This window comes from Pleuronectes platessa, chromosome 20 (genome assembly GCF_947347685.1).
Source record: "Pleuronectes platessa chromosome 20, fPlePla1.1, whole genome shotgun sequence".
NCBI classification, from domain to species: Eukaryota; Metazoa; Chordata; class Actinopteri; order Pleuronectiformes; family Pleuronectidae; genus Pleuronectes; species Pleuronectes platessa.
Window position 1 is genome coordinate 14,333,950 of NC_070645.1, and position 23,919 is coordinate 14,357,868.

The 23,919-nt window shown below is 44.6% G+C and overlaps 3 protein-coding genes across 4 annotated transcripts; 2 read left to right on the plus strand and 1 right to left on the minus strand.

Annotated features, from left to right (window-relative positions):
- The first annotated feature begins 133 nt into the window (after nt 1–133).
- On the plus strand, nt 134–12,891 carry csrnp1b (cysteine-serine-rich nuclear protein 1b). 2 transcript variants are annotated; one of them, XM_053412312.1, is made up of 5 exons: nt 134–342; nt 6,765–6,957; nt 8,802–9,061; nt 9,166–9,462; nt 9,593–12,891. In XM_053412312.1, exons 2-5 carry the CDS (start codon nt 6,783–6,785, stop codon nt 10,589–10,591), a joined length of 1,731 nt encoding a protein of 576 aa, XP_053268287.1. In that variant the 5' UTR covers nt 134–342; nt 6,765–6,782; the 3' UTR covers nt 10,592–12,891. The 2 variants fall into 2 exon arrangements, with proteins under 2 accessions (XP_053268287.1, XP_053268286.1); XM_053412311.1 differs by lacking the exon at nt 134–342 and adding an exon at nt 3,198–3,527.
- A 1,540-nt stretch (nt 12,892–14,431) lies between these two features.
- On the minus strand, nt 14,432–16,535 carry LOC128425949 (chymotrypsin-like elastase family member 2A). The gene is made up of 8 exons (XM_053412784.1): nt 16,470–16,535; nt 16,297–16,391; nt 15,959–16,059; nt 15,713–15,841; nt 15,491–15,627; nt 15,261–15,406; nt 14,579–14,728; nt 14,432–14,495 (listed from the first exon to the last, which is right to left on the minus strand). The coding sequence occupies exons 1-8, from the start codon at nt 16,501–16,503 to the stop codon at nt 14,484–14,486; spliced, it is 804 nt and encodes a 267-aa protein (XP_053268759.1). The 5' UTR covers nt 16,504–16,535; the 3' UTR covers nt 14,432–14,483.
- A 1,378-nt stretch (nt 16,536–17,913) lies between these two features.
- Nucleotides 17,914–21,925, plus strand: LOC128425948 (Golgi reassembly-stacking protein 1). Its single transcript, XM_053412783.1, has 9 exons — nt 17,914–18,116; nt 18,554–18,634; nt 19,255–19,458; nt 19,657–19,743; nt 19,842–19,972; nt 20,088–20,226; nt 20,304–20,421; nt 20,533–20,655; nt 20,936–21,925. Exons 1-9 carry the CDS (start codon nt 18,051–18,053, stop codon nt 21,199–21,201), a joined length of 1,215 nt encoding a protein of 404 aa, XP_053268758.1. The 5' UTR covers nt 17,914–18,050; the 3' UTR covers nt 21,202–21,925.
- Nucleotides 21,926–23,919: the final 1,994 nt, after the last annotated feature.

Below are 23,919 nucleotides of genomic sequence, written 5' to 3' on the forward strand. Positions count from 1 at the left end.
AGTAGCCTGCGGGCGCAGTGGGGCAGGGGGACGGACGGACGGGCAGGAAGCGGCGTGGGCAGCCTCCCTGTGTCACCGCCTGCGTCAGACCAGACGCCAGGAGGGAGTTTTCCACTGACGAAAAGGCTGCGCTTCTCCTCCGCCTGCCACAGACAAGGGAAGCGCCTCAGCTGCTGCGGAGCCCCGTGCGGCGGCAGCATCACGCAGACAATAGCACCGAGAGCTGTGCGGGGATAAGCGCGTTATTTATTCGTGCCATTTGGATTACTTCCACCTCCACCCCATCGGCTGTTCACCCGGCGCCGTCCTGTCCCTCATGTTGATCGGATACTGGGATTGGTGGTGAGTAATTTACAGAAAACCGGGTCGGGGACGCGGCTGCTCGCTGGGGCTTCTTTTTTTTTTTATTGAACAATCGCTAATTTCTGGGTTTTAACCTCAGCTCAGCAGCGAGGACAAGTTTCCTTCCTCAATGTCAGAGTCATTCATTTCTAATCATATTAATAACGGTGGAAATCTGTTGAGTTTATCTGGGTTCATTGTTTGGAGGCTGGATTTCTCTAAGAAACACTTTGACGCTTTATTGTAGATATTGACAGGATCCGGCTGCTGGTTTAAAGTGACTTTAAACGGGGAAGAAGTGGCTCCGTGACGCGCAGGTGATCGCACTCTGATCGTGGCACGGACGTGGAATTATTTGCTGATCCGCTCCATTCACTTATCGATCAAATATCGATCCGTCATTACGCGTGTCTGTGGCAACTTCTCGTGCGTAATTGTCGTCTCCTCCACATTGTCTGTGCGCTCACCCTCCGTCCCTCTGCCTCTCCGTCTCTCCGGGCTGTGGATTCGTTTGTGTGAACTGTTGATGAGGTCGGGCTTTGTGTATTCAGCCCGTGTGGAGTTGTTCTCGCTCACCTCCGCGGTGCTGGTGCGCCTCTTGCAGCGAGAGCGACTCCTGACGGCACTGCATCCGAGCGCACAGCTGACAGGGCTGCTGTCATTAGAATTAGCATTAATCACGAGGAATGATGGGAGGAGGAGGAAGACAGGAGGAGAGACGGTGTGGCTCTCACGCGACATGCACGAGATTTAATGATTGATTTTTGATTGATGATTGATTTTATTTTATTTGTCACCTCGTGCAGGTGAGCCAGGTGCGCGCAGGGGGTTGTTGAGCCCCTTCATTGTGTGTGCAATTCCCCACAACAGCGTGTGTGTATTCGGCTATAATCTCTTATCATAATCAATCAGTGTGGCGCGTACATGACCATAAGTTTGTGATTATTCGATTTGGTGGACAGATAAATACAAACATCTGTCATTGTGTTCCCAGGCTCTTATTTTTAAAGAGCCACGCCGTATATGTAGCTGCTAAGCGGCTGAAGCAATGTGTGCGTCTCTAGCGCGACCTCACCCGGATCATTTTTGGAATCATGTTTTCTGGAATTAGGCTACAGAGCTGAATGATCCTTTGTTTACTGAGAGCCGGTGTGGTGCTGTGCTTTTCCTCTGCCATGCATTCCTCAAGCAATGTGCAGTGCTGTTAAATAACACTCTATCTCCCCTTGTGTTAGATAATGTTCCATTTGTACACCTTTAAGAGTTCCCACCGAAAGGTATGATAGTAACTGACCAGTTTGTTGCCACTCAATAATAGATGTTAACTTAAATGGCAGCCGAGGCACAGAGAGCTGAGTGGAGGATTTGGAGTGATTTCAACCATGACAAACACCGTCCATACCCCCTGACTCCCTCTTCTCCATCATATGATCTTGTACTCAACTAACCTTGTGGTGCCTGCAGCTGTTAGACACGGCATAGATAATCTGGATGGCTACTTCCTGTGCACTGCAGTGTACGTTTCACAACCTCAGGAAGCACACACATACACACACGTACACATTCACTTGCAGTATCCGTCTCCCCAGCTGGGAGAGGCAGCAGCAGTATAGTGCTGAGTTCAGACAAGGTTGTCTGTGCCTGCTTCATTTTGGTCACGCAGGATGGCCCCACTCTTTTGTGCGAGGAGACGGGGAGGAGGAGGAGGAGGAGGAGGGGTGGGTGGGTGGGTGGGGGGTGTTTCAGGGACTCTGCTGACAGTCTCCCACACGGCAGTAGAGAGAGAGGGAGCAAGAGAGAAGTCCCATCTGCTTTGTCCTCTCCCAGCATTCCATGCTGCAAGTGTCCCAGACTGGAGCGTGACCTCTGAACCTTAAACCACCTCCTCCCTTCTTCCACACACACACACTTCCACACACACACTTCCACACACACACTTACAAAGCACACACATGCACACAAAAAGCTGCATGTTTACTGCGTGTTCACTGCAAAGCAAAGGTTGTTTTTCTTGAGACTCAGCTTTACTGCTCAGTGTCTTTTCCACACAAACAAATATGTCCGAATATTACAGAGAATTTGTTCTTAGTCTTATTTTTGATTTACAGTGTCAGAAAATTGGCCCTCATCAGTAATGGTAGAAAGTATAACTCCTGCAGGGATCGAGTGGCTGTTCAAGTTAGGCCTGCGCAACAGATTAATGACAGCTGAGGGCATGTGAGGTCCACGTGCAAGTTAATACCCTGTCAGGTGTGGCTCGGAAAGGTAGCTGGCCCTGCTGCCTTGTGGGAGTAGGACTTTCCAGTGGTTAGCAGCAGAAAACACATCTGGGTTTGATAGAGCCTGTGTTCTTCTCCCACTATTACAGCAAGAGTGGCGCTGCCAGAATGGAATTCCTGCGGCCGGGAGACATGACATTATTTATTTGTTTTGTACGATTCTCCCTCCTTCTTCCCACTACCTCTCCTTTTTGGAATCCGTGTGTGTGCACGGGTCGAGTCGGTGGAACAGAATGTTTCTGTGGCACAGCGTCGGGCCTCAGTGGGAACAACAGGCTCATAGAGGAGAAAGCAGGAGCTCTCCCTGCTTTGTCCCAGCAGGTGGAGCGCTTCTGAGTCACAGCTGAGCTCAAGAAAGCAGCCAGTGTTTCCCCTCGGCCGTGCAGGAGCTGGAATCCAGCTCACTGTCACGTTGATGACTCTGATCAATTACCCCCATCTCCTCAGTGACAGAGCTGGAAGTGAGAGGTGCAATACCTTGAAGCCTGAGGAGGAGGAGGAGGTGGCCTGCCCAGACACGCTCCCCCCCCGACACACACACACACTCACTCCAAGGCTCATCATTATCACATTTTATGAGCACTCGACTCAGTCACTCACTCAGTCACTCAGACAGTGCACATGGGTTGTCAGTGTGCCATGTAAATGCTCCCAGCTGGTTGAGATCAGTGTGACTTGTCGCCCCCGCCCTCTTCTGTTATCAGCTGCATGAGGGGCTGGACAGTCAGCGTGAGGGGGCAAAGTCAACTGTGACTTGTCCTGTTGGGCTGTGGGGGCAGACAGGGCCAGTTCAAACAGGCTGCTGGTTCCTGTAAGTGCCTATCGAGGGATAAGCATTTCTCTTTTCTTAAGTTTTTTGGAAAATATCAAATTTTTTTTGTCAAACAGTGAAAACTAGAGATGAAGGTAGGGATCGGTCCACTGTAAAATCATAAAACATTTATGCTAAATGAAGTTCTTGTTGCTTTTTTATTGCGTCGTATTTTGCATAATGTTCTCAAATGAGTCATTAATTAAACCAACATTTTTACATCCTCTTGAAAGAGCTTCCTTAACAAGGACTTGAGGAGCCGTGTGCAGATGAAATAGAGATGAATTGGGATTGTGAAGTCTTATTAACCGCCTGTAGCTGCGTGTATCTAGATAATATTATTCGAGTGACATAGTTGTGCATCTGGCTTGAGCTGTGTAGTGCTTCTGGTGACAAATCTCCGCACGGCAGATTTATCTTCCCAACTCTTTGACAACTGGCTGGGGAGCACCTCAGCGGATGCATTCCTTATCTGCTGCCTGTGTGCGGTTGATGGAATGACAGTGATGCATAATTTAGTGCGCGTTGAGAACATGCTATGCTCCATCTCTGGCTCGGCTGTCCGATCACATCCATTCCTTGTTTAGTGCTGACGTTCTCAGACGGCGCTCGCTCTGTATTCTTCTCTTTTTATCTTGTTTTTTCTGTCCTCCCCTTTGCAAATGAGTCAGTGCACGATTTGTTGTCTTCTTTACCCTCGGTCCCTCGCTCCATGCATGCGCTCTCCTGGCCTTGTTCCGGGGGTGCCGCGGCTGAGCAGCCTGAGAAGCTCCAGATTGACTACAAGCCGTCCCCTTGCCAGGATTAACCTCTCGCCATTGTTTCTGCCCGTTGAACAGGATTAACAAATCAATGTGTCAGGTAGACTGCAGTCAAGAGACAATGACCCACTTCTGACACCACTGCCCCTCCATCCCTCCCTCCCTCCCTCCTTCCCCTTCTGCCTCACTGCAGCTTTTAATTAGAAAGACTTTGCTTAGCTGGCGCTATGCTCTCCCCTGAGGATGCCTCGCAGCTTTGTTTTCTTTTTTTTTTACAACGAATTGGAGGTGGGAGCGATGGCAAAAAATGTAAGGTGAAACCCATTGGTGCTTCCCCCTCTCTCTCTCTCTCTCTCTCTCTCTCTCTCTCTCCCCCTCTTCCCCCCCCCCCCCCCCCCCCCCACACACACACACAGCCTATATGTGCTGTGGTGTGCTGTTTCAAACACACATGTCCTCTGATGAATGACTACATGACCCACAGATGCTGCACCCAGGTGTTTTCTAAAAAGCTCTCAGGGCCAATCCCATTATTATTATTATCATTATTATTATTATTATTTCTTGTTCCAATAGGCTGATGGGACGGGACTTCAAGCGACGGCTTCTCTCAAATTCTCAGAAGAAGCGCCGAGGTGGCCACGGTGCAGAGAGAGAGTCTTTTGTGTTTGTTGCAGAGACTGCATGTGAGGCAGCTTGACCTATTGCAAGGTGATTCATTCATCATACGCTCACTGGGGACGGCAATATCTGACTGCAGCAATAACAATAACTCCCCATCCGGCTGCAACACTGCCCCCACTGCCTACACAAAGGTGTCAGCCTCTTGCCCTTGATTCTGACTTATTCTCTATCCTTGTCAAAGGGAGAACTGGTTTTGCATAATTGCTCCCTGTTGCATGACACCCCCCCACCCCTTCTCTCCTTCCTTCCTTCCCTCCCTCCCTCCCTCCGCTTGCATTCATGCTTTCGTTTTTTTCACCTCTCTCTTCTACGAGTGCTGACTCTTACATAACCTCCTGATAAGACCAACAAAGCATGCAGGTGAAACAGGAAGTTAAAGTTCATGTAAAGTCATTGAAGGACCTCTGGCAACATGGCGCTGGTAAAAAACCAGTGGGGAATGACAATTTCGCCTGTTGGCAGCTTGTCCGTGTGTCTGAGCCCTGTTCCGTCTAATTGGCATGGGTTAGATTTAAAGATCCCTACTCTCTACTTATCCAAAATGAAGCTAAAAAAGCAACAGAAAGTGTCACAAAATCTTTTCTGCTAAATTATAGGTACTACCACGCAAATATTTGGACCGACACTGCTAAAAATAATCAAAAATGAAAGTGCATGCATAACACGCTCAGGCTGCAGCAGCTGTAAGTCATTTGGCTGCCACTCTGAAGACAGTAAACAGTTGATGCTGAAATGATCTCTTTATGGGGAAAGTAAAAAAAAAACGCTTTCCCACTCCACATCATTGTAGGGAGTGTCTACGCTGGAGTGGAGCCCAGACCTGTCTTCCCTCTCCTCTCACTTCCTTCCTCCCTCCGCCCCTGTCGTCTCCCCTTGTTTGAGTTTGCAGGAGCTCGGCCTCATGCCCTGCGACCATGACCCCGTCCCGTCTCGCAGTCGCCATCGCTTCCCAGAAGTTGCAAAGAGCGTTTGTCTGCTGTTCGTCAGGGCAGCGTGACGCATTCATGTCCGGTAGCCATAAAACACAACATGTAAATTTTTCATGTCGGTGGTTTCTGCCGTTTTTCCGGTGGAACAAGGAGAGACAGGGGGCGGATTTGGTCGAGCGCTGAAAGGAAGTATGTCTCGACTAAAATAAGATTTGAAGATATCAGCAAACCTCGTACTTGGTAGTGGTATCACAGATATTAGACAATGTTGCAGGGAGTATTAGAGCATAACTGGCGTCCCCTCTTCTCTTCCGTCTTTCCGTCTTCATGTCTCTCTCTCTCTCTCTCTCTCACTCTCTCTCTCTCTCTGTAGATTGATTGTTTTTATTGCTGAACCAGCAGCCCCTCTCACGGGAGCTCTGAAGGAATGCAGTCAGGAGTGGCATTACTAAACATCTTGACTATGCATAGCTGTACATATTTACTATGAGGGCCAGTGAGCACATTAAGCAGCACAATAGGCAAATTGCCTCGGCCTGCGAGTTTAATAGTGACGGTTGTGGAAAGGGAATGGTTGAGATGAAATGTCTATAGCCGGATGATTTTGTCACCTCGGCTTGTGCCTTTTTATTTTTTTTGAATCAATACATTTGCTGAGCTGATGGGATTTGGAAGAAGGTGTGGGGTCCAGTAATTGTCGACTTGTGCGAATGGGCCTGATTGATTGCTTCCTGTGACACGGTGAACTCCCACTCTCAGCTGAGAACAGCAAGAGTTTGGGATTCGGCCTCACACTGCCAAGCACCGGATTCGCTTGTGCCAGAAAAACCCGCGTGTGCACAATAGCATCCATGCAACGTACGAATAATGTTAATGAATTTTGTCCTTAATGGTCCGAGCTGTTAAAATAAGTATGACTGATTTGCTAATAACCCCCCCTCTCTGCTCCTTCCTGCAGATTGCTCGCACCAGCACCATGAGTGGGCTTCTCAAGAGGAAGTTTGAGGAGGTGGATGAGGACCCATGCTACTCCTCACCCTCCTCCTTCTCCTCTGCCTTCTCAGGCTGGGACTCAGAAGGGGAGAGCTGCTACTCAGACACCCTGGATTCCACTCCCAGCAACCCCAGCTCCCCAGCAACACATTTCACCAGTAAGTGTCCTTTTCCAGTCACAGTAAATCAGAGAAAGAGCTGATGGTACATACTTTTTAATGCATGCTCCCGCCTTGTCTTTACTGCTCCATAGAGGCTCTGATAACAAACCCATAAAAAACTAGGGGGGGAGATTAAGGAATTTAGGCAGCTGGCAGCCCATGAAACACTTCACAGAAATGATTTCAGACTTCTGCAATGAATACCCTTTTTGATTTCATGCCCTAAAGCTGCAAAATGGCTAATCGCATTATGCAGTGACTGCTCACCTCGGCTCCACCTTCTTCCCAGAACCTTGCTCACCGACCGAGCCCCCCCCTGCCGTCGTAATTGCGGGTCTCGCAGCTTCGGGGTGTTTCTGTCTGGACCTGGCGGCCTGCGGGGGACCCGGGCGAGTCAGAGAGGGATTGTAGTGTCGGCGGAGAGGAGGGCAAACAGTTGTGAGGTTTCCAGGATGGAGGGGCACTGAGCCAGGAAGAGAAGCGTGGCAGCTTGCCAACGCTGGAAACACACAGAGCCTTGTCTGAGGCCCGGGCATGCTCCCAGCACAGGTGCTGAAAAAGGCTGAGTGAAGGGATAAAAAAGAGAGGGGCAGGACAATCAAGAAAAGAAGGCACACAGACACCATGTACTAGAGCAGATGGGGTGGGGTATTATAATCCCGTGTTTGTGTTGGACAGAAAGTTGTTGCCATTGTGAAGTGGATGAGTAAAAAAATTGCCAGCAAAGCCGTCCCATTACAGTGGAGAAGGTGTCGTTTATCTTCTGCAGGTGTCATAAGCCTGACTGGATTTGATGCAGGTGAAGCTGAACCTGGCACTTTATTTCATCTGCATCGCCCCTATAGCGGCAGATTAGGCGGCTGCTTTGTGACTCTCGTTCTCTGAGATTCACTTATCTCGACAAGTGTGCGGATTCTTCCCCGTTTGACTTTAGCGACTTTTGAGGGCAGCTGTTCAGGGCGTGTCACACAGGAAAGGTCTCTGAATGAGAACATGAAGTTTCCCTCCTTGTGACAAAGGTAATGCCCAACACATGCTGAGTATTATCATCCTTCTCTGTTCCCACGCACACAGAAAGACAAAGAAAACATTGGTTCTGGCGACTCAAGCAGAGGAAAAAGTATCTTGTCTGTAAGCGAGGCTCAGACGTCAAGTTGAATATTCCGGGCGTAGGAAGTGGAATTTATAATAAAGCTTAAATAATTGTTGTTCCTCCATATGGTTCCACTCTGATTCCCATATGGTTTTATTGCATTTGTCTGGGTGTAGAAACACGGCTGTTCCTGAATGTGTTTAACAGAGAGAGGACCTTTGACTCCTGTCAGTTATTGGACCGTTTGTGGGGATTGTCAGCGAGCAGGGTCGGTGGTTTTTATTCGTGCCCTGAGAGCCGTGCTCCCCCCTCCCCCCCCCCCCCCCCCCCCCCCCCATCCGGAAGCCTCGAGCGTTCACTCACTGGTCTGTGATCTGCTTCCTCCACTGTGTCAGCCACCAGTAGAAAATTCCAGGGCTGGGTTTTTTTTTCTGTTGCACGGTAGGACGAGAAACAAAGCTGAAAGGATTCTTGGAAGTTTAGGTTTCAGTGTACAGGATGTCCATGTGTTGGCCTCCAAAGAGCAGTGTCTTTTAATTGGGTACATGATAAGGCTCGGTTGAGGACCAGGGCAATGAATCAGAGGGGTGTCCTTTTACAGTGTGTGCAGCCTGTTTGCACACCCAAGCGATGGGGCATTATGCCATCTAGTGGCACATAGAAAGAGTCACTGCAATTCAAAAGAATGCAACAGCTCCCCTCCTACTCAACGAGATGTATTCAAAATGTATGTTTCCTCCGTCCACAGCAACATCCATTCTCAAGAAGGCCAAGAGAGCACGGCGGGGCAACGTGACCTTCGACCAGGTGACGGTGTTCTTCTTCCCTCGGTGCCAGGGCTTCACCAGTGTTCCCAGTCGAGGAGGATGTACTTTAGGCATGATGCAGCGCCACAGCGCGCTCCGCACTTACACACTCGCGGAGTTCGCCGTGGAGCAGCGGCTCCTACGTCGGGAGAAGTTCCTCAACAGACTCAGGGAGGAGAAGCTGGATGCTCTCAAATTACAGGTTAGCAAACTTGCCCTTTATTAACTTACGGATGCAATCTATAAAACCCAAATCAATCTGTTGTTATCCAATGTAATTAAACATGGTCCATTTGTTCTCTCCAGCTGACTAAGAATGGTACCCAGGAGAGTGAGGAGGCCGAGCGGCTGACGGTGGACGACATCCCCGAGCAGGACATTGAAACCAGTGGAGTCAACCTGGACGAGGGCTCTTTCCTCCAGCCTTACCCGTCTAAACGCCGCTACGCCCTGCTCAAAGCTGCCGGTGTGAAGAAGATTGACAAGGAGGAGAAGAGGCAGCTGCACGAGCTGAGGATCGCCAGGGAGAACTGTGGCTGCGACTGCCAGGGCTTTTGTGAGCCGGAGACGTGTAGCTGCAGCCTTGCAGGCATCAAATGTCAGGTAAGAGATCCCTGAAAATGATATGCTCAGTTGGATGTAGAGGTTCAATAATATGAAGATCCAAACACAACACAGCTGGCCGGTTATGTTACATGTATTTGACAAGGAATTCTGCTCCTGCTTCCTTCAGATGGATCATTCCTCTTTTCCGTGTGGCTGCACCAAGGACGGCTGCGGGAACACAGAGGGTCGCATTGAGTTCAACTCCACCAGGGTACAGACGCATTACATTCACACTATCATGAAGCTGGAGCTGGAGAAGAGGCTGGAGGAGCAGTCGAGCACCGAGGAGGAGGAGGACTACTCAAAAGTGGCCAACTCCATACCAGCGGTGCACTCCTTCCCCTTTAGCTCGGAACTGACGGCAGCCGGAGAGAACAGCTGCAGCAGCGATATGACGGATTTATCAGATTCGTCGGGTCAGAGCGAAGACTCGGAGGCAGGCGGGAGCCCGTGTGAGCATCGAACCCAGCTGGACGTCGATGAGAAAGGCCTGAGCCGCATCCTCAGCTTCAGTGATGTAGAGAACTTTTCGAGAATTAGCAGGGAAGCTGGAGATAGGAAATGTAAAGACACTTGCTGCCTAGATCATCGGCAAGATCAACTGCAGCCGTCCACGGAGGCATTTAGTAGCTTTAGCATGGCGGACTTTGCTGACGAGAACGACAATATAGACGCTGTGCTGTTGAGCTCCGCAGACGATCACACAGACAATCGAGCAACAGCCATTTCAGAACTTTTGGATGAGAACGCCAACCAGGGAAACGCCCTGTTCCATAGCAGTAGTGTGCCACGCACACCATCCCCCACCATCGACCGCTCGGCGAGCTACAACATGGACCTTAGCCTCTCCTCGGAGTCGGATCTGGAGTTCTTTGACGGCTTCCCGTGCTTGGGCCCCAGCTCGCTCTACAACTCCCTCAAGGAGTACGAACACATGGACAACTTTTTTCAGTTTCAGTTGCCCAGTTACCCCAGCTTCCCTGCGGCGAGCGACCCCGGCACCTGCCTCCTGGAGTCGCTGATGGGCCTTTCAGAGTCCGTCCCGGAGCCCCCCGCCACATTTACAGACAATCAGCTGTTGGAGGAAGCCATGAAATTGTCTGTGATGGAGTCTGTGAAAGTTTGACGAAACATGCAAATCTGTGGACGGTGCGAGGGAGAGAAAAAAATGAGTTCGGGTGGGGACTGAACATGCACATAAGATGTCAACGTCACACATGTTTGATTTTTTTATTCTTTAGAGGAAGCTGTGATGTCCCTCTTGCCTAAAAATGTTCAAATTCCAGACTTGCCTTCAAAACGTTAGCAAAGCAGTTTGGGATTAATGCTGTGTGAGATGGCAGCTAGTGTTAAAAGTGAAAAAAAAAGAAAAAGATTACGAAACAGAGATCAATTAGACCGGGCCCACGGAAACCAATGATGGCTCTCAATTCCTAAGAAAGCTCTTTTAACCAAACCAAGATCACCAACCATATGCTAAACAGGAATCAACCTTTTTAACGGGGCCAGGTTGGGTATCTCAACACAGCTGAATGTGCACCTCAGGGATTTTTTTCTAGCTTTCTAGCTTTTGGAGGCAATGTATGGTGACCATTGCTGTGATGGCCTTCATATGAAAACCCGAGTCTGATCACAACTGTTTATGTCCGACACCCAGACGACTTGAGCGGGTGGGGGTCCTCCCTGTGTTGCATCCTGTAGCTAGTGGACTCTTTCTCCTCGAGATCTCTCCCAACGGGGTCTCATATGGTACAAAAGAAAATCCCTTTGAAAGTCTCTTGATCAGCACTTTATCTGTGAAAATAGTTATGTATGAATAGGCATTGTTTTGGTTGCGTGGGGGTCGATTCAACAGTTCAACGCTAAATTAACGGAGTTTTCTTATTTATGAGCTTGGTATCTCGAAGTGACGGCTCATACCATTCAAATCTGTAGCTGTATTATCTTTATTTCCTTTTTGTTTTAAATTATTTCCTCTTACGATTTAATTTTTATTTATTTCAGATAAAGCCTACTTTCGCTTGAGAAGCACTGTGGTATGATATTTCTCACCCGAAAGTGCAATCTTCCTTCCTGTTTTCCATATCATGTTTTAGGCATCGTTATGGGAAATGGGACCACAAGTCCATCGGAAAGTATTTAATATCTATTCTCTCATACATTTAACATTTTTTGGTAACTTATTATGTCATTATTTTCATTATTAGCTATTTAATTTAAGACGTTTTGGCAATAAAATGGGCTGTTGGGAAGTTTACTGGATGTGCCTGCTTATCAGGGGAGCCATGCTTGCCAGTTGTGTGTGCACAGTGCTTCCATTTAAGCTTTGGGACTGAAAACTGTGGATTCTCCCTAATCACTGAAACTAAATTATGGGTCTATTGTATTGTTGCCTATAATGTAACCATAGAAAATTACACTAATATTTTGTAACTAATTTATGTAGGTTGACAAAAAAGAATTCTAATCACTGACAAATTGAATATTTTATTAAGAAAGCAAAAAATGAGTAATTTTCAATCCGGGACGACCTTTGTAATATATGAAATATAGAGAAATGTACACTTATGAAGGTTATTGCTCTCTAGGGTTCTGAAGTATTTTTCATAGGCAGTCTAATGGTTAGATAACTTAGCGAAATGCCACTAAAACTGAGTAAATTGCAAAGATCAATTTGATTGTACTCTGGATTATATTGGAAGTCTGTGACTTGGGTTACGACATGTTATAAATAACACGTGTAAAAGGGTTTTGTGGATAAAAACTGCATATATTATACACTTTTTATCGGGCACACAGACCCTGAAAATTGAAGAGTTGCCTCATTATCTACACAACAGAACATTTCAGCGGTGACTGTGCCGCCGCCTGTGTTTGAGGGACACTAGAGAGTTGATGTACATATCTCACCCTTTCTACAACTGTTTCAACAGCCTTTCTGGACCCTTTAGAAGTTATGCATGCAGGTCCTGTTTGTTAAAACTTGTTCTAATTAATTGTATACTTTGAAAAAGTGCAAGCGTGCACATCGGAAATGTATTATTCGCTTTTTGCCTTTTTGATTACTTTTCAACATCCATCCAATATATGTTCTTACGCCATGAAGAGGGCACTGATTTTTGCAAGCAAACATTTGTTTCTCTTGTACAAAACATCAATTATCATGAAGAAATGGCAACAGTGCGTGTTTATCAGTGTAATGTATTACAGTACAGCTTTTTTTAAATTGTTATTTTCAAAGAAACGTGTCTTACTTTTTTGCCTTCTGTGTCGTACATATTTGCTTGAATGGTCCTGCAGAGCAAACAAAGCTGCTTTATTTTTTACATATTCACACTTTAACCTGCTGTTTAAATACTGTTTCTTTCATCTAAGCCATTTTGACCGCCTGTCCCTCCAAATAATAATAAAAAAACATTTTCTAAATGCTTGACTATGTTGTTTGTCATACGTGAATTTGTTATATGGATAAAGTCCAAGTCCTGCAGCGTAACATCCCACTTGAGTAAAGGTAAATAAATATTTAAGGCTAAATATACTATACTATCAAAATAAGTCATTTAAAAGTTTAGTGATTTTAGAGTTACTGATGTGTGTGGTTTCCACCGTGTCCTCGGCTTCTTCCCACAATCCAAAGACACTCACCTCCATAGGTTTGAATGGGTTTGTCTCAAAGTGTCTTTCCTGTGATAGGCTCTGTACCTCTCTCACCTGGGTCTGGCTCCAGCCTCCACAACCCGAAAAGTAGAAGTGGCACAGCTGACGTGCACAAGGGGTATTTAGCTGGTGATTATAGCTGATAACCTAATAACTTTACACAATGTGCTGTTTGGTCCAGTGGTCCCAAACATAGAGGCAATTTTTCTTTTCATACAATGATTATTGAGGAAAGAAACGGAGCAAACAAACAAAGCTCATTCTTAAATTTTTTCTCTTTTTAATCTTTGCTTTTTTGGAAAGATTGGAAATGTGATCCCATAGGATCTCTGAAAATCATTATTTGATGGAACTGTTAACTACTCATAAATATTCTCTGTTTGTTTTTTATTCTATTTATGTAAACTTTTGAAACCCAATGAAACAAATGTAGTAAAAGTACAATATTTCCCTCTGAATATTAAATTGTAATAGATTGTAGTAAAAGTACCTTAATCCTTTAAAGTTGGAATCACGTACTGCAGTAGAGTAAATTCCACCACTGATATTATGCCACATAATGACCATGTGCTGCATAAATAAAGTTTAGATTAAGAGGCAGGAGATTAGCAAATGTCCCATGTTTCACTAATCATAGATAAACTTGGTATTTTATTGTAGTTTTGGCTTCCTGATGGAAAAAAGTTGTATCCTCAAAACCCCCCAAACCATTGTTACTTCTATATGATTAAAAGTCAATATACAGTTCACAGTGGATGCATTGAAATTGCATTCTTTTGGTCTTCTTTGTGTAAACCACTGGAATTCATCGGTGGTTTCCTGTCGCCACGGCTAAGAGAAAAACAACCCCTCTACTGTAGGTGATGTCATGCTGCAGGCTCCTCACTACCACCACAAACATATGGCCGGAGATTCCAGACGAGGGGGGAATGTCGGACCTGTGACTACGTATAGCTCACATTTGGTCACAATTAAAAATAATTTCATCTAGTCAGGCAAAGGTCCTGAAGCTGATGTCTCTTGGAAGTTGTTTTGGAAGAAAGTTGATCAGCTAATGAAGGTCCAGGATTTTAACTCTTTCTGTTTGTGTTCACCCAGTAACCCGTTAACTGTTGGTTGTGAGCAAAGAACAACAGGGAATGCATACAAAAAGCTATACAATCCTAATACCATGAAAAGTACAGGAGTTCCAAGAAATGCATCAAATACCGAGTGCTGCTTTGTGTAAACATGAGGCACCTCTGCCATCCTCTGGCTGAATCAAGAACTACACCCCCTTGCAAATAAAGACAACTGAAAGGCTTGGAACTTTAATTTTGCTTCATGCTTTATTTGACAGTTTGCACAAATCTCTGTGTTGTCTACAAACGCAGCTGAAAGAAAAAGAAGAATCAGTCAACTGAAACATAGTTAATGCACATTCAGACTCACATCTTAGAGAGTACAGGTGACTTACTGAATTGATCCAGTCCATGAAGGAAGAGACCCTGGTGAAGACGGTGGGTTTTGTCACCTGGTTGCACCAGCCAGCTGGACCGTAGCTGACAACACCGTGAACCCTCCAGACTCCGTCAGTGAGGCAGTTCAGGGGACCGCCAGAGTCGCCCTGAGACAGGAAGCAATAAGAACCGGTAGGAGAAGAGATATTGAAATAGAGAGAATGGAGACACTTTCATTCCCTTGCTCCATGTGACTTTGGTGAGCGGGTACAGTCTCCTGTGAGAAGTGGGAAACTCAAGAGTATAATGTTGAACCCTAGATCAGTTTATCCCCTAATGTTCAGTCAGGAAACTTAAAATATAAAGAATTTTAAAGAGAGTATGGTTTATTTGTCAAGGCAGCAGCTGGGTTCTGGAAGCTGGGAATCATGGGTGAAATCCAGCATTCAGTTGCGTTTCAGTTAAGTAAGTGGGAATTTGATGGGCTTTGTTTTTCACTGTGCATGAAAACCACTCAATGGCAACCGAAGGCGATGCTGCTCGGTAAATGTTACACAGTGCTGCTTTAAGACCATGCAGAGAGAAGTGAGACGTGACCTTTTCATCCTCTTTCACAAAGAGTTCCTATCTGCATGTGCAGGGTTAAGGCAAACTGGTTTCATAACAAAAACTGCCATTCACTCGTTCTCTTTACTGTACCTGGCAGCCTGAAATCACTCCGTCGCCTCCAGCACACACCATGGACTTCAGAGCAATGCTGCCCCACCAGTTAGGCTGGGAGCAGACTGAGTGCTCCACAATGTTGATGGGAGCCACCTGAAGAAGGGTAGGGCTGCTACCCATGTCTGTGAACACCAAAGAGTAAAGAGTGAGTATCGGAACTGTTTTAATATATATGCAAATCTAACCATATGTGTGTTTGTCCTCACTGTCATAATACCCCCAACCGGTGATGTAACAGGTGAAACCATGAGGCAGCGTCTGGTGAGGGCTGGGAAGCTCAGCGATGGCCACGTAGCCATTGTGATACACAGGAACAGCCAGTCTCAAGAGGGCAATATCATTCCTAAAAGAAATAAAATAAAAGATTATTTTTTCATCATATAGTAGCAAAATCCAAAGTAAATGGTCTGATTTGCTTGGATTATTACCCATTGCCAAGTTGTCCATTCCAGTAAGGATGGACATAGATCTGTGCCACAGGGCTGAACTGCTCGCTGCCGTCATCGCGAAGCATGTTATACTCACCTGTGACCACACGGTACTGACTAGGATCCATGCTGACAAAGTGGGAAAAAAAACACTAGTTACAGTAATTTATCCAGAATGCATTAAAATAGGACGTATGGGTGTAATATGTTCAAATCTGCAAGTGAAGGAGTGTTCAGGGTCCCGACCTGAGGATACAGTGAGCTGCTGTCATGATAATGGAACCACTGACAATAGTGCCTCCACAGATGTGGCTGTACCAGTCGTTGTTTCCATACTGGACCGAGGCCTGAGAGAAAATAAAGGTCAGACACAGAAAACATGAAGGATCTAATGTTCTTTCAAATAATATAATTTGGTTTGCTCAATAAGAAATACTAAAAGTCCCACAGCATGTTAAACAATTTTTATAGCATAAACATAATAATAAATTTAAAAAAAATCAACAGCATACTGGGGTGTTTACTTGCACGTGTTTTATTTTAGATAGGAATCTTAAAAATAAAACTGCATGTGTAGGTTTTACCTGCCACTTCCAGACTCCGTGTTCAGCATCGCCGCCTCCTATGACTCTCTCATTGTCATCGTTGTGGTTGAAGGGTTCTTCAGCGCAGATCAGCCCTTGAATATTAATGCAATGTTAATCAAATTACCAACAGCACTTATGAAGTCAATAGCGTTGATGAATATGTTACCTACCGAGGCCGGACAGGAGAAGCACACACCAAATCATCTTTGCAAGGTGAGGATGAAATGCAGTTTGCTTCAAACTATTTATACCAGAAAAACTTGGACACCTTCAGCATGTATTAGGCAACCTTACGTGACCTGCCAACATCCACCAATCATCTGGATTATTCCAGGTCTAATGTACACCATGCTACAAAAGTGCACGTTGAAAATGTGTGATTTCTTTACAGTGAGTCAACCATATAGAGTATATCTCTAAAAATGTATAGAGATAAATATAATTCCATTTATATTCAATTAGGAAATATATTTATATATAAAAACAAGAGCGGACATTTCTTATCATGGTGAGAAAAGAGCAGCTGCATTCATGCAAAGTTAAGTCAACCTAACCATGTGTTAAGAACAAGGCACAAATCCAAATGTTCCTCCAGATAACTGTCTCAACAGCCTGCACATACAAATAATATTCCACTGGCTGCAAATAGAATTTGACTTTATTCAACCCCATGTTTTGAAATACAGAAAGATTCCAATTTCTTCCTGCCCGATTTCTGCTAAAATGTGTTTTCAGTCCTCTTTTGTGATACTTTGGCTTTGTGTTTTGTGAGAATATGGTGTCTGATATCAGTGGTTGGCGTGTGGGACTAAGACTTAACAGGTAATCAGGGTCATGGTCAGAACATTTTCCAGGCAGCACAGATCGTTTTGCCTAATAATTACAATTTTGTGATGTTGGGTAGTAACTGTTTCTTAATGTAAAATGCTCCCTTTCCTTTGTGTTAAGCCAAGACACATTATTATATGTGCAAAACCAATTAAAATGTGGAAAATTGTAACTTGAATTATTAGTTTTGAGGTAATTTTTACACAAAAAATGTAAATAATGTAAGCTCGCTAATAGTGTAGTTTTATCCTAACTAAATCAAGTATGTAACCTTTAAGGTGTGCCATCCTTTTTGAAACTTTATCTGAAAATAATTTACTCAAATAAAATGATTCAGATTTCAAAATGTTTTTATTTGTATTAACTAAAGTGAAGTCAATCGAGGCTATAATAACAACAATCATATGTAACATTAATCTGACATTCTCTGTGTTAAACTTTAAACTGTAAATGTATATGCATGTATGTATATGCACGATAATAACAAGAAGAAGAAGAAGAAGAAGAAGAAGAAGAAGAAGAAGAAGAAGAAGAAGAAGAAGAAGAAGAAGAAGAATATATAATAAAACTTATTTGGGATTTTTGTTAAATTGTGATTATATATTTTTTTATCATGAATAATCTTAGTTTTTCTATGAAAGAAAGTACACCAGTGTTGTCTGCTGCTAGGAAACTGCTCAGCATACAAAGTCCAGGGCAGCTAATCGAGCGCCACTAGCTTGATCTAGTCATGACTGTAAAATCAGACTAGGATCGATTCTTCTGGCATCTTCGTGTGTCAGCCTAGCCGTGCAGCTGCCGCCGTCTCGCCCTGCCTCAGCTGTTAGCATTAGCTCGCTAGCGGTTAGCAGCAGCTCGTAGTGATGTCCTCTCAGTGACGTCCAGCCGGTGCTCGCCACGCGTCACTGTTGTTTTGAGAGAACATGGGTCTCACGCAGGGCTCGCTGCTGTCTGACGGCGGAGCGAACAGCGGATATCACCTCCACGGGGTACGTCGTTAGCGTAGTTGACATTAGTTACACCTGCGGTTCACTTTTTAATAAATAATGCTGACTGTTCTAGCGTTACGCAGATAACGCAGCCGTATTCAGGAACGTAATACTTGATTGGTAACTTGCGGGTAATTCATTAATTGTAGTAACTCGTAAAACTAGTTCCGCTTTAATGGAGTCCGCCCCATGATGAGGTGGCACTGGGCTCACACCCAACACACTGAGCGTCGCTAGGATGTAGCAGGGTGTAGTAATAACTTCATAAACTCATACTAGTACTTATACTAGTTACACATCAGAGTAATACACATGCGAGAAACATTTGCTGTACTGTGTTTATCATGCAACATCTGAATCTGGACACGTGGGGGCGACTGTAATGACTGTGTTCTTTATGTTCCACTGCATTAAAGTGAATGTGACATGTGTTTCAGGTGCAGAGGGACTCGCCCGCACTGAAGGCAGGGCTGGAGCCGTTCTTTGACTTCATCCTCTCTGTGGGAAACACCAGACTCGTGAGTGGAGCCAGGTTTAGTTTAGTTGGATCTGATTTATCTTGATCCCTGTTGGACACGTCCTCGGAGCAGCTCCTCTTCCTTCTTCCTATCAACAAAGGCTTTGCATTGGACAATCCTCCATTACAACTAACACCATAACACAAATAATAGAAATAATAATGCAAAAAAAGGTTTAGAACAAAAATGCACACACACACACACACACACACACACAAGCTCCTGACAAAAACAACAATCTAGAGTATGTAAAACTATTCCTCTACCGCCCCCATCTACATTCGTTCTAAATCCACTAGATATACGATGCAGTTTAAATCCAGTTTGAGACAAAAGTAGCAAGACGACAACTAAATAAGTTGATTTATTTATTCTTTTAAAAGTGTTTGCATAGTGATGATCACTTAACATTTCAGTCCTGTCCAACCAGTAAAGAGCTAGAAGTTTGTCTGGCTCACAGTGAAATGTGACCTGACCTGTATTGTAGCCTCATGGGATCACAAAGTGGCCATGTGGTCTGCTGAGTTAATCTCATTGCGTGTTCTCCTACATGTAATGTGGTTCTCAATCTCTGTGCATGTCACAGCTGGGTTGTTTGAAACGTCCCTTTGTCTCTCCAGAGCAAAGAGAGCGACTTGCTGAAAGACCTCCTAAAAGCCAATGTCGAAAAAGCGGTCAAACTCGAAGTGTACAACTCTAAAACCCAGCGGGTCCGGGAGCTGGAGGTGACACCCAGTAACATGTGGGGGGGGCAGGGTCTGCTGGGGGCCAGTGTCCGCTTCTGCAGCTTTGAAGGAGCCAATGAGAACGTGTGGCATGTCCTGGTGAGTCACGTCCAGATAAACCAGTTTACTTTCCACAGGAAACACATTTTCTTTTAGGATTTATTGTAAATTATAAGAAATAAGAAGATAAAGGTGTAGAAGCTTTTAAATCCAAATCTGCTTCATTTTGTGCCAAGGTAATGATTAAATGATTTAATGATTGAATCTTTAGATTAAATATCTTCTAACTCTTTTTAGGATGTAGAGAACAGTTCTCCTGCAGCATTGGCCGGCCTTATTGCACATGATGACTTCATTGTGGGAGCTGACCAGGTGTTGCAAGAGGTAATCTCACTTCATTTGGCTCTCACTCATCTTAAACGGATATTTTAAGACACTGAACAAAATGTACAACTCTGTTTTTGTACATTTTGCACCTGCAGTCAGAAGATTTCTTTTCATTGATTGAAGCCAATGAGGGGAAACCTCTGAAGCTGCTGGTTTACAACACACAAACGGATCAATGCAGAGAGGTGGTGGTGACTCCCAATGGAGCCTGGGGAGGAGAGGGAAGGTAGAATTGACATTTTATTCCTTCAAATGAAATTGAATATTTATAACTTAATTTTAACAAATCCTTTGTATGTATACAGATGCAATGAACACGTCATATTTGTGTTACATTTTAGCTTAGGCTGCGGTATCGGCTACGGCTATCTGCACAGGATCCCGAACCGTCCAGTTCAGCCTCACAACCAGAATGAGAGTGTTCTGCAGTCGATGGTCGCTGACAGCAGCGAAGAGCCCCTTGCAAGTGACCACAATGAGGTACAGGTCATAACATCTTAGTTACATCTCACTTATTAAAATGTTATTTGTTAAAGACTAAAGTTCTGTCTCTTTAGGTGCCTTCTGTGGGTGAAAGTAGCCACTCTACTGTCAGTGAGACGGACTTGAATCAAACTGAGGAAGTTGCTGAGGAGATGATTGTTACCTCAGCCACACAGCCAGCTGCAGACTTAGGTAACCTGATGTAATTGAACAAATGATGAATTTGTTTTTTAGTGTCGTTTCTAGGTGTTTAACAGAAAGTTGTATATGAAATAATGAGCATTCATTCATTGCAAATTGCAGATATTTTCGACTTACCCGAGGCAATGACTCCAGACTTGTCAGACATGGTTTCCACCAATGACGTGGGTCAGAGCTCCATGCTCGCTAATTACGGAGATGAGTCTGGTTATCAGTGTAGCTTGGGTAAGTACGTTCACACTCTGTACAAGCGATTTCATTTTGCAGCTTGACAGAGCAAATAAATGTTCAATTAATTACACATGAGTTGAAAAGAAACACAAAAACAGTTGAAACCAGTTATCGTTGACACGCCTTATTATTCTGGGTTCATTGAATCACTTAGTTAGTGCATGATTGTCTTTTCATGCATTGTTAAACTTAATACAGCACAACAGAGAAGTAAATCACAAATTTCTGTCCTAACGATGATTTTTCTCTTGACCACAATTATTTTATTTTCCAGATGCCTCATCTGTTTTCCAAAGTCCGTCGTCTCCAGAGAAAGAAGACGAATTGAACGTCCACAAACCCGAGGAGGATCCCACTGTCGACCTGATCACTGCTTCCCCGAGCGGAGAGGCTGCTGATGACCTTGTTGACCTTGACGTCAACACAGAAAACCTGTGCGACACAAATATCCCAGAGGTGCAAGACGCCGGGTCTGAGGCCTCACCCTCAGCCAGCGCTGTGGAGGAGGAGACGTCTGAGTCCCCTGGGACAGACAGTTGAGAAGACTGCTTCACCAGAGGATAAGTTACTTACTCTTCAGATGACTTGCAAAAAAAGATTAAGAGCACATCATGAAAAGCTCCCCCATGTGACTGCAAGTTGCCTTACTGGAGAAAAAATAATCGACTTTAAAGTTTTATTTAAATACAAGTGCCATTGCTGCATGCTGAATTGCACATTTAAGAAAGAAGCTACGTTGAGTGGAAAGCCATTTGATTGTCACAACAATATGAATGTAATCTATAATTTGGTGTATGTCTCAACAACAAACAGAAAGAAGCCCGAGTCTTAGTTGCTGTGAAACGTCATTATACTTTGCACTAAAAAGCCGAAGAGGAATCATGTTCGGTTTAGTTGCTCTCACTGTCGTCACCTGCTGATTAGAATGAAACACTGAGAGCTTGAGCTGGAGTTCACACACATCCAACTGCTTTTATATTTGACAGTTTTGGAAAGTGGGGATTATGTTTTTATTTTTCATGTGGGTTGAGTTTCAGTTAAAATATCTTTTCTTAATCTCAGGCATTTACCATTTAAGCCTTTTTCCCCGTATGTCTTGTTTTAACTGTGTGTTGGTTTGTCTTTGGTGTAAATGACTGAGTCACATGATGCAGCTCCCTGACTTCTGTTTCTCCTCTTTATATAGATTTTAATCCGATCACGTGTATGATTTTCATGGATGAATGTAAATATTCAATTATTTATAAAAATATAAGATGCTCAAGGTGAATCTCGTCTTTATTTCAACCACGAATAACAGTGAAGAGACGCTGATTCTACTTTCACATCTCGTTCCACATGTTTAATACAATCTACATCGACATGTGGTCTATTTGACTTGTTCATAGAGAAGTGAGTTCTTCATTTGAGACAGCAGGTGTCAGCAAAACACCTCATTATGGATCTCAACGGGAAAAATCCACTGCAGCCTCAGATTAGGTTTCTTGTTTTATGTTTCCTTGATTAATGGAGGCAGGAAGTGTTTCCGCACAATTTATTTGATCATTTCTCCTCTGTGGACAGGATATTATATTTCAGTACAATTAGAGGAATACATCTTGTAGAACAGGGGTTGCTTGTATTAGTACGGGGAAGCTACAACTAAGATGCTTCACTTGTATCATTTATATAATCCAGCGCTGCATATTTGGTACCTGGAAGATGTGCCATATGTCCAGATTATGCCTGGCTGGGTTGGCCCCGCCCTCTCTGCTCAAAAAGACATCTTCAAATCAGAGGAACTGGGGACTTAAAGGTAATGATGCAAAAATTATAGTTCTTGAGCTCACTCCCTTTGATCCTACCCCTAAGAATCCTTTTGTTCAGATTCATAGACGACACGCTCCAGATATAATTCATCCCCTTGCACGTTTTACTTCAGAATAAATAAATATTGTCGAGACTGAGAAAATGCACACAAAAAAGGAGAAAATCTGGAGGCTACAGTCGCGGAGAGGAAATATGCCTCAATTATTTACCAGGGCACTCTCCAGTTGAAGAGGGGGATGGGCAGAGAGGGAAAGAAAAGACCGTGTGGGGGAAGAAACACGAGAAGGATCTGCCTTTATCCACCAGAGAGAGACAGTGGTGCTCGTAAGGAAGCTTTCCTCTGGAACACCTGTGTGTGTGTGTGTTTGTGTGTGTTTTTGTGTGTGTGTTAAATGAGGATTATATTTCTGATACGAATATGGAGCAGCTCAGGGGCCTTGGCTCTGCCCACGCACTGAAATCTTTACGAGTAGAGATGCTGAAAATTCTGCAAAATAATAACCTTGTTAACTCTGCAACCTCTCAGTACAGACTTTGATGGTGTCTGTGGTTTTTCTGCTCGTGACCTCGGGGTGAAGCTTCCCTCTCAGTTCCTCCATGTTGTAGGTTTATGGCATTTTTTTTTTTTCTTTTCAAGAAGAAGCACGCCCGAGGTAAAAGCCAGCAGCTGCGTGGCAGGAGAAGCCGGGGGCTGAAATGTAAAGGAGGCCACCTCTGAAGAAACATGTCCTGCCTTCATTTTCTCCTTTTTTCTAAGAACGTTTCAGTACAGTGTGACACAGCTCAACCCTCACGTCAGCTTAGCTTTATCTCAACCCCCTCGGAGAAGCTCGGCTCCCAGGCACCAGCATAGTGGCCTTTGCCTGAGTCTGTCGCTGCGGCATGACCAATTGTGAAATAGAATATCTCCAGAGAAAGAGAGGACGGCATGAATGAAAAAGGTATGGAGACGAGGCAGAAGAGAGAATTGAAAAAGTAACAGACAAAAAAGAGAAATTTCCTCACCAGCAGTGGTCACACGATGCTTTGTGCATGTTTGACTCAATGTCACAGATTGATGTATGTGGATGCTCAAGATTAATTATATGAAATGTTTGCAGGAGTGAGACAAAACGCTATGAACACTCACCTTTCTGTTCATACGTGTGAGCACAAACCCTCATCACACTCCCAGAGCTCTATTTTCTGTTTCCCTGTCGCCTTTCCCCCCCGAGCACGGATATCTCGCTGCACGTCGGCCTATTTTTGTTTGGAAGTGCTGGAAGCTGTATTTGCATACAAGCATCATGCTGAGTTCTTTGCAGTGCGCACGCCAGAGCCTGGGAGTAATCTTGGAAAGTGCCTGTCTGTGTCAGACCACCAATGAACAGGCCATAATTACATTCATTCATGCAAGAGGACTGTCACTCCGAGGGGCCGGGATTCATTAGAAAGTTGTTTTCTTCTCCT

What these genes read in the sequence shown, in the direction of transcription:
- csrnp1b (XM_053412311.1), top strand. An exon ending in TGGATGCTCTCAAATTACAG is followed by an intron (nt 9,062 to 9,165) that starts GTTAGCAAACTT and finishes TGTTCTCTCCAG; the next exon opens with CTGACTAAGAATGGTACCCA. An exon ending in TTGCAGGCATCAAATGTCAG is followed by an intron (nt 9,463 to 9,592) that starts GTAAGAGATCCC and finishes TGCTTCCTTCAG; the next exon opens with ATGGATCATTCCTCTTTTCC.
- LOC128425948 (XM_053412783.1), top strand. Translation starts at nt 18,051, where the DNA reads ATGGGTCTCACGCAGGGCTCGCTGCTGTCTGACGGCGGAGCGAACAGC. An exon ending in ACAGCCAGCTGCAGACTTAG is followed by an intron (nt 20,422 to 20,532) that starts GTAACCTGATGT and finishes TGCAAATTGCAG; the next exon opens with ATATTTTCGACTTACCCGAG. An exon ending in TGGTTATCAGTGTAGCTTGG is followed by an intron (nt 20,656 to 20,935) that starts GTAAGTACGTTC and finishes TTTATTTTCCAG; the next exon opens with ATGCCTCATCTGTTTTCCAA.
- LOC128425949 (XM_053412784.1), bottom strand. Translation starts at nt 16,503, where the DNA reads ATGATTTGGTGTGTGCTTCTCCTGTCCGGCCTCG. An exon ending in GCAGCTCACTGTATCCTCAG is followed by an intron (nt 15,842 to 15,958) that starts GTCGGGACCCTG and finishes CCACTTTGTCAG; the next exon opens with CATGGATCCTAGTCAGTACC. An exon ending in AATGGACAACTTGGCAATGG is followed by an intron (nt 15,628 to 15,712) that starts GTAATAATCCAA and finishes TATTTCTTTTAG; the next exon opens with GAATGATATTGCCCTCTTGA.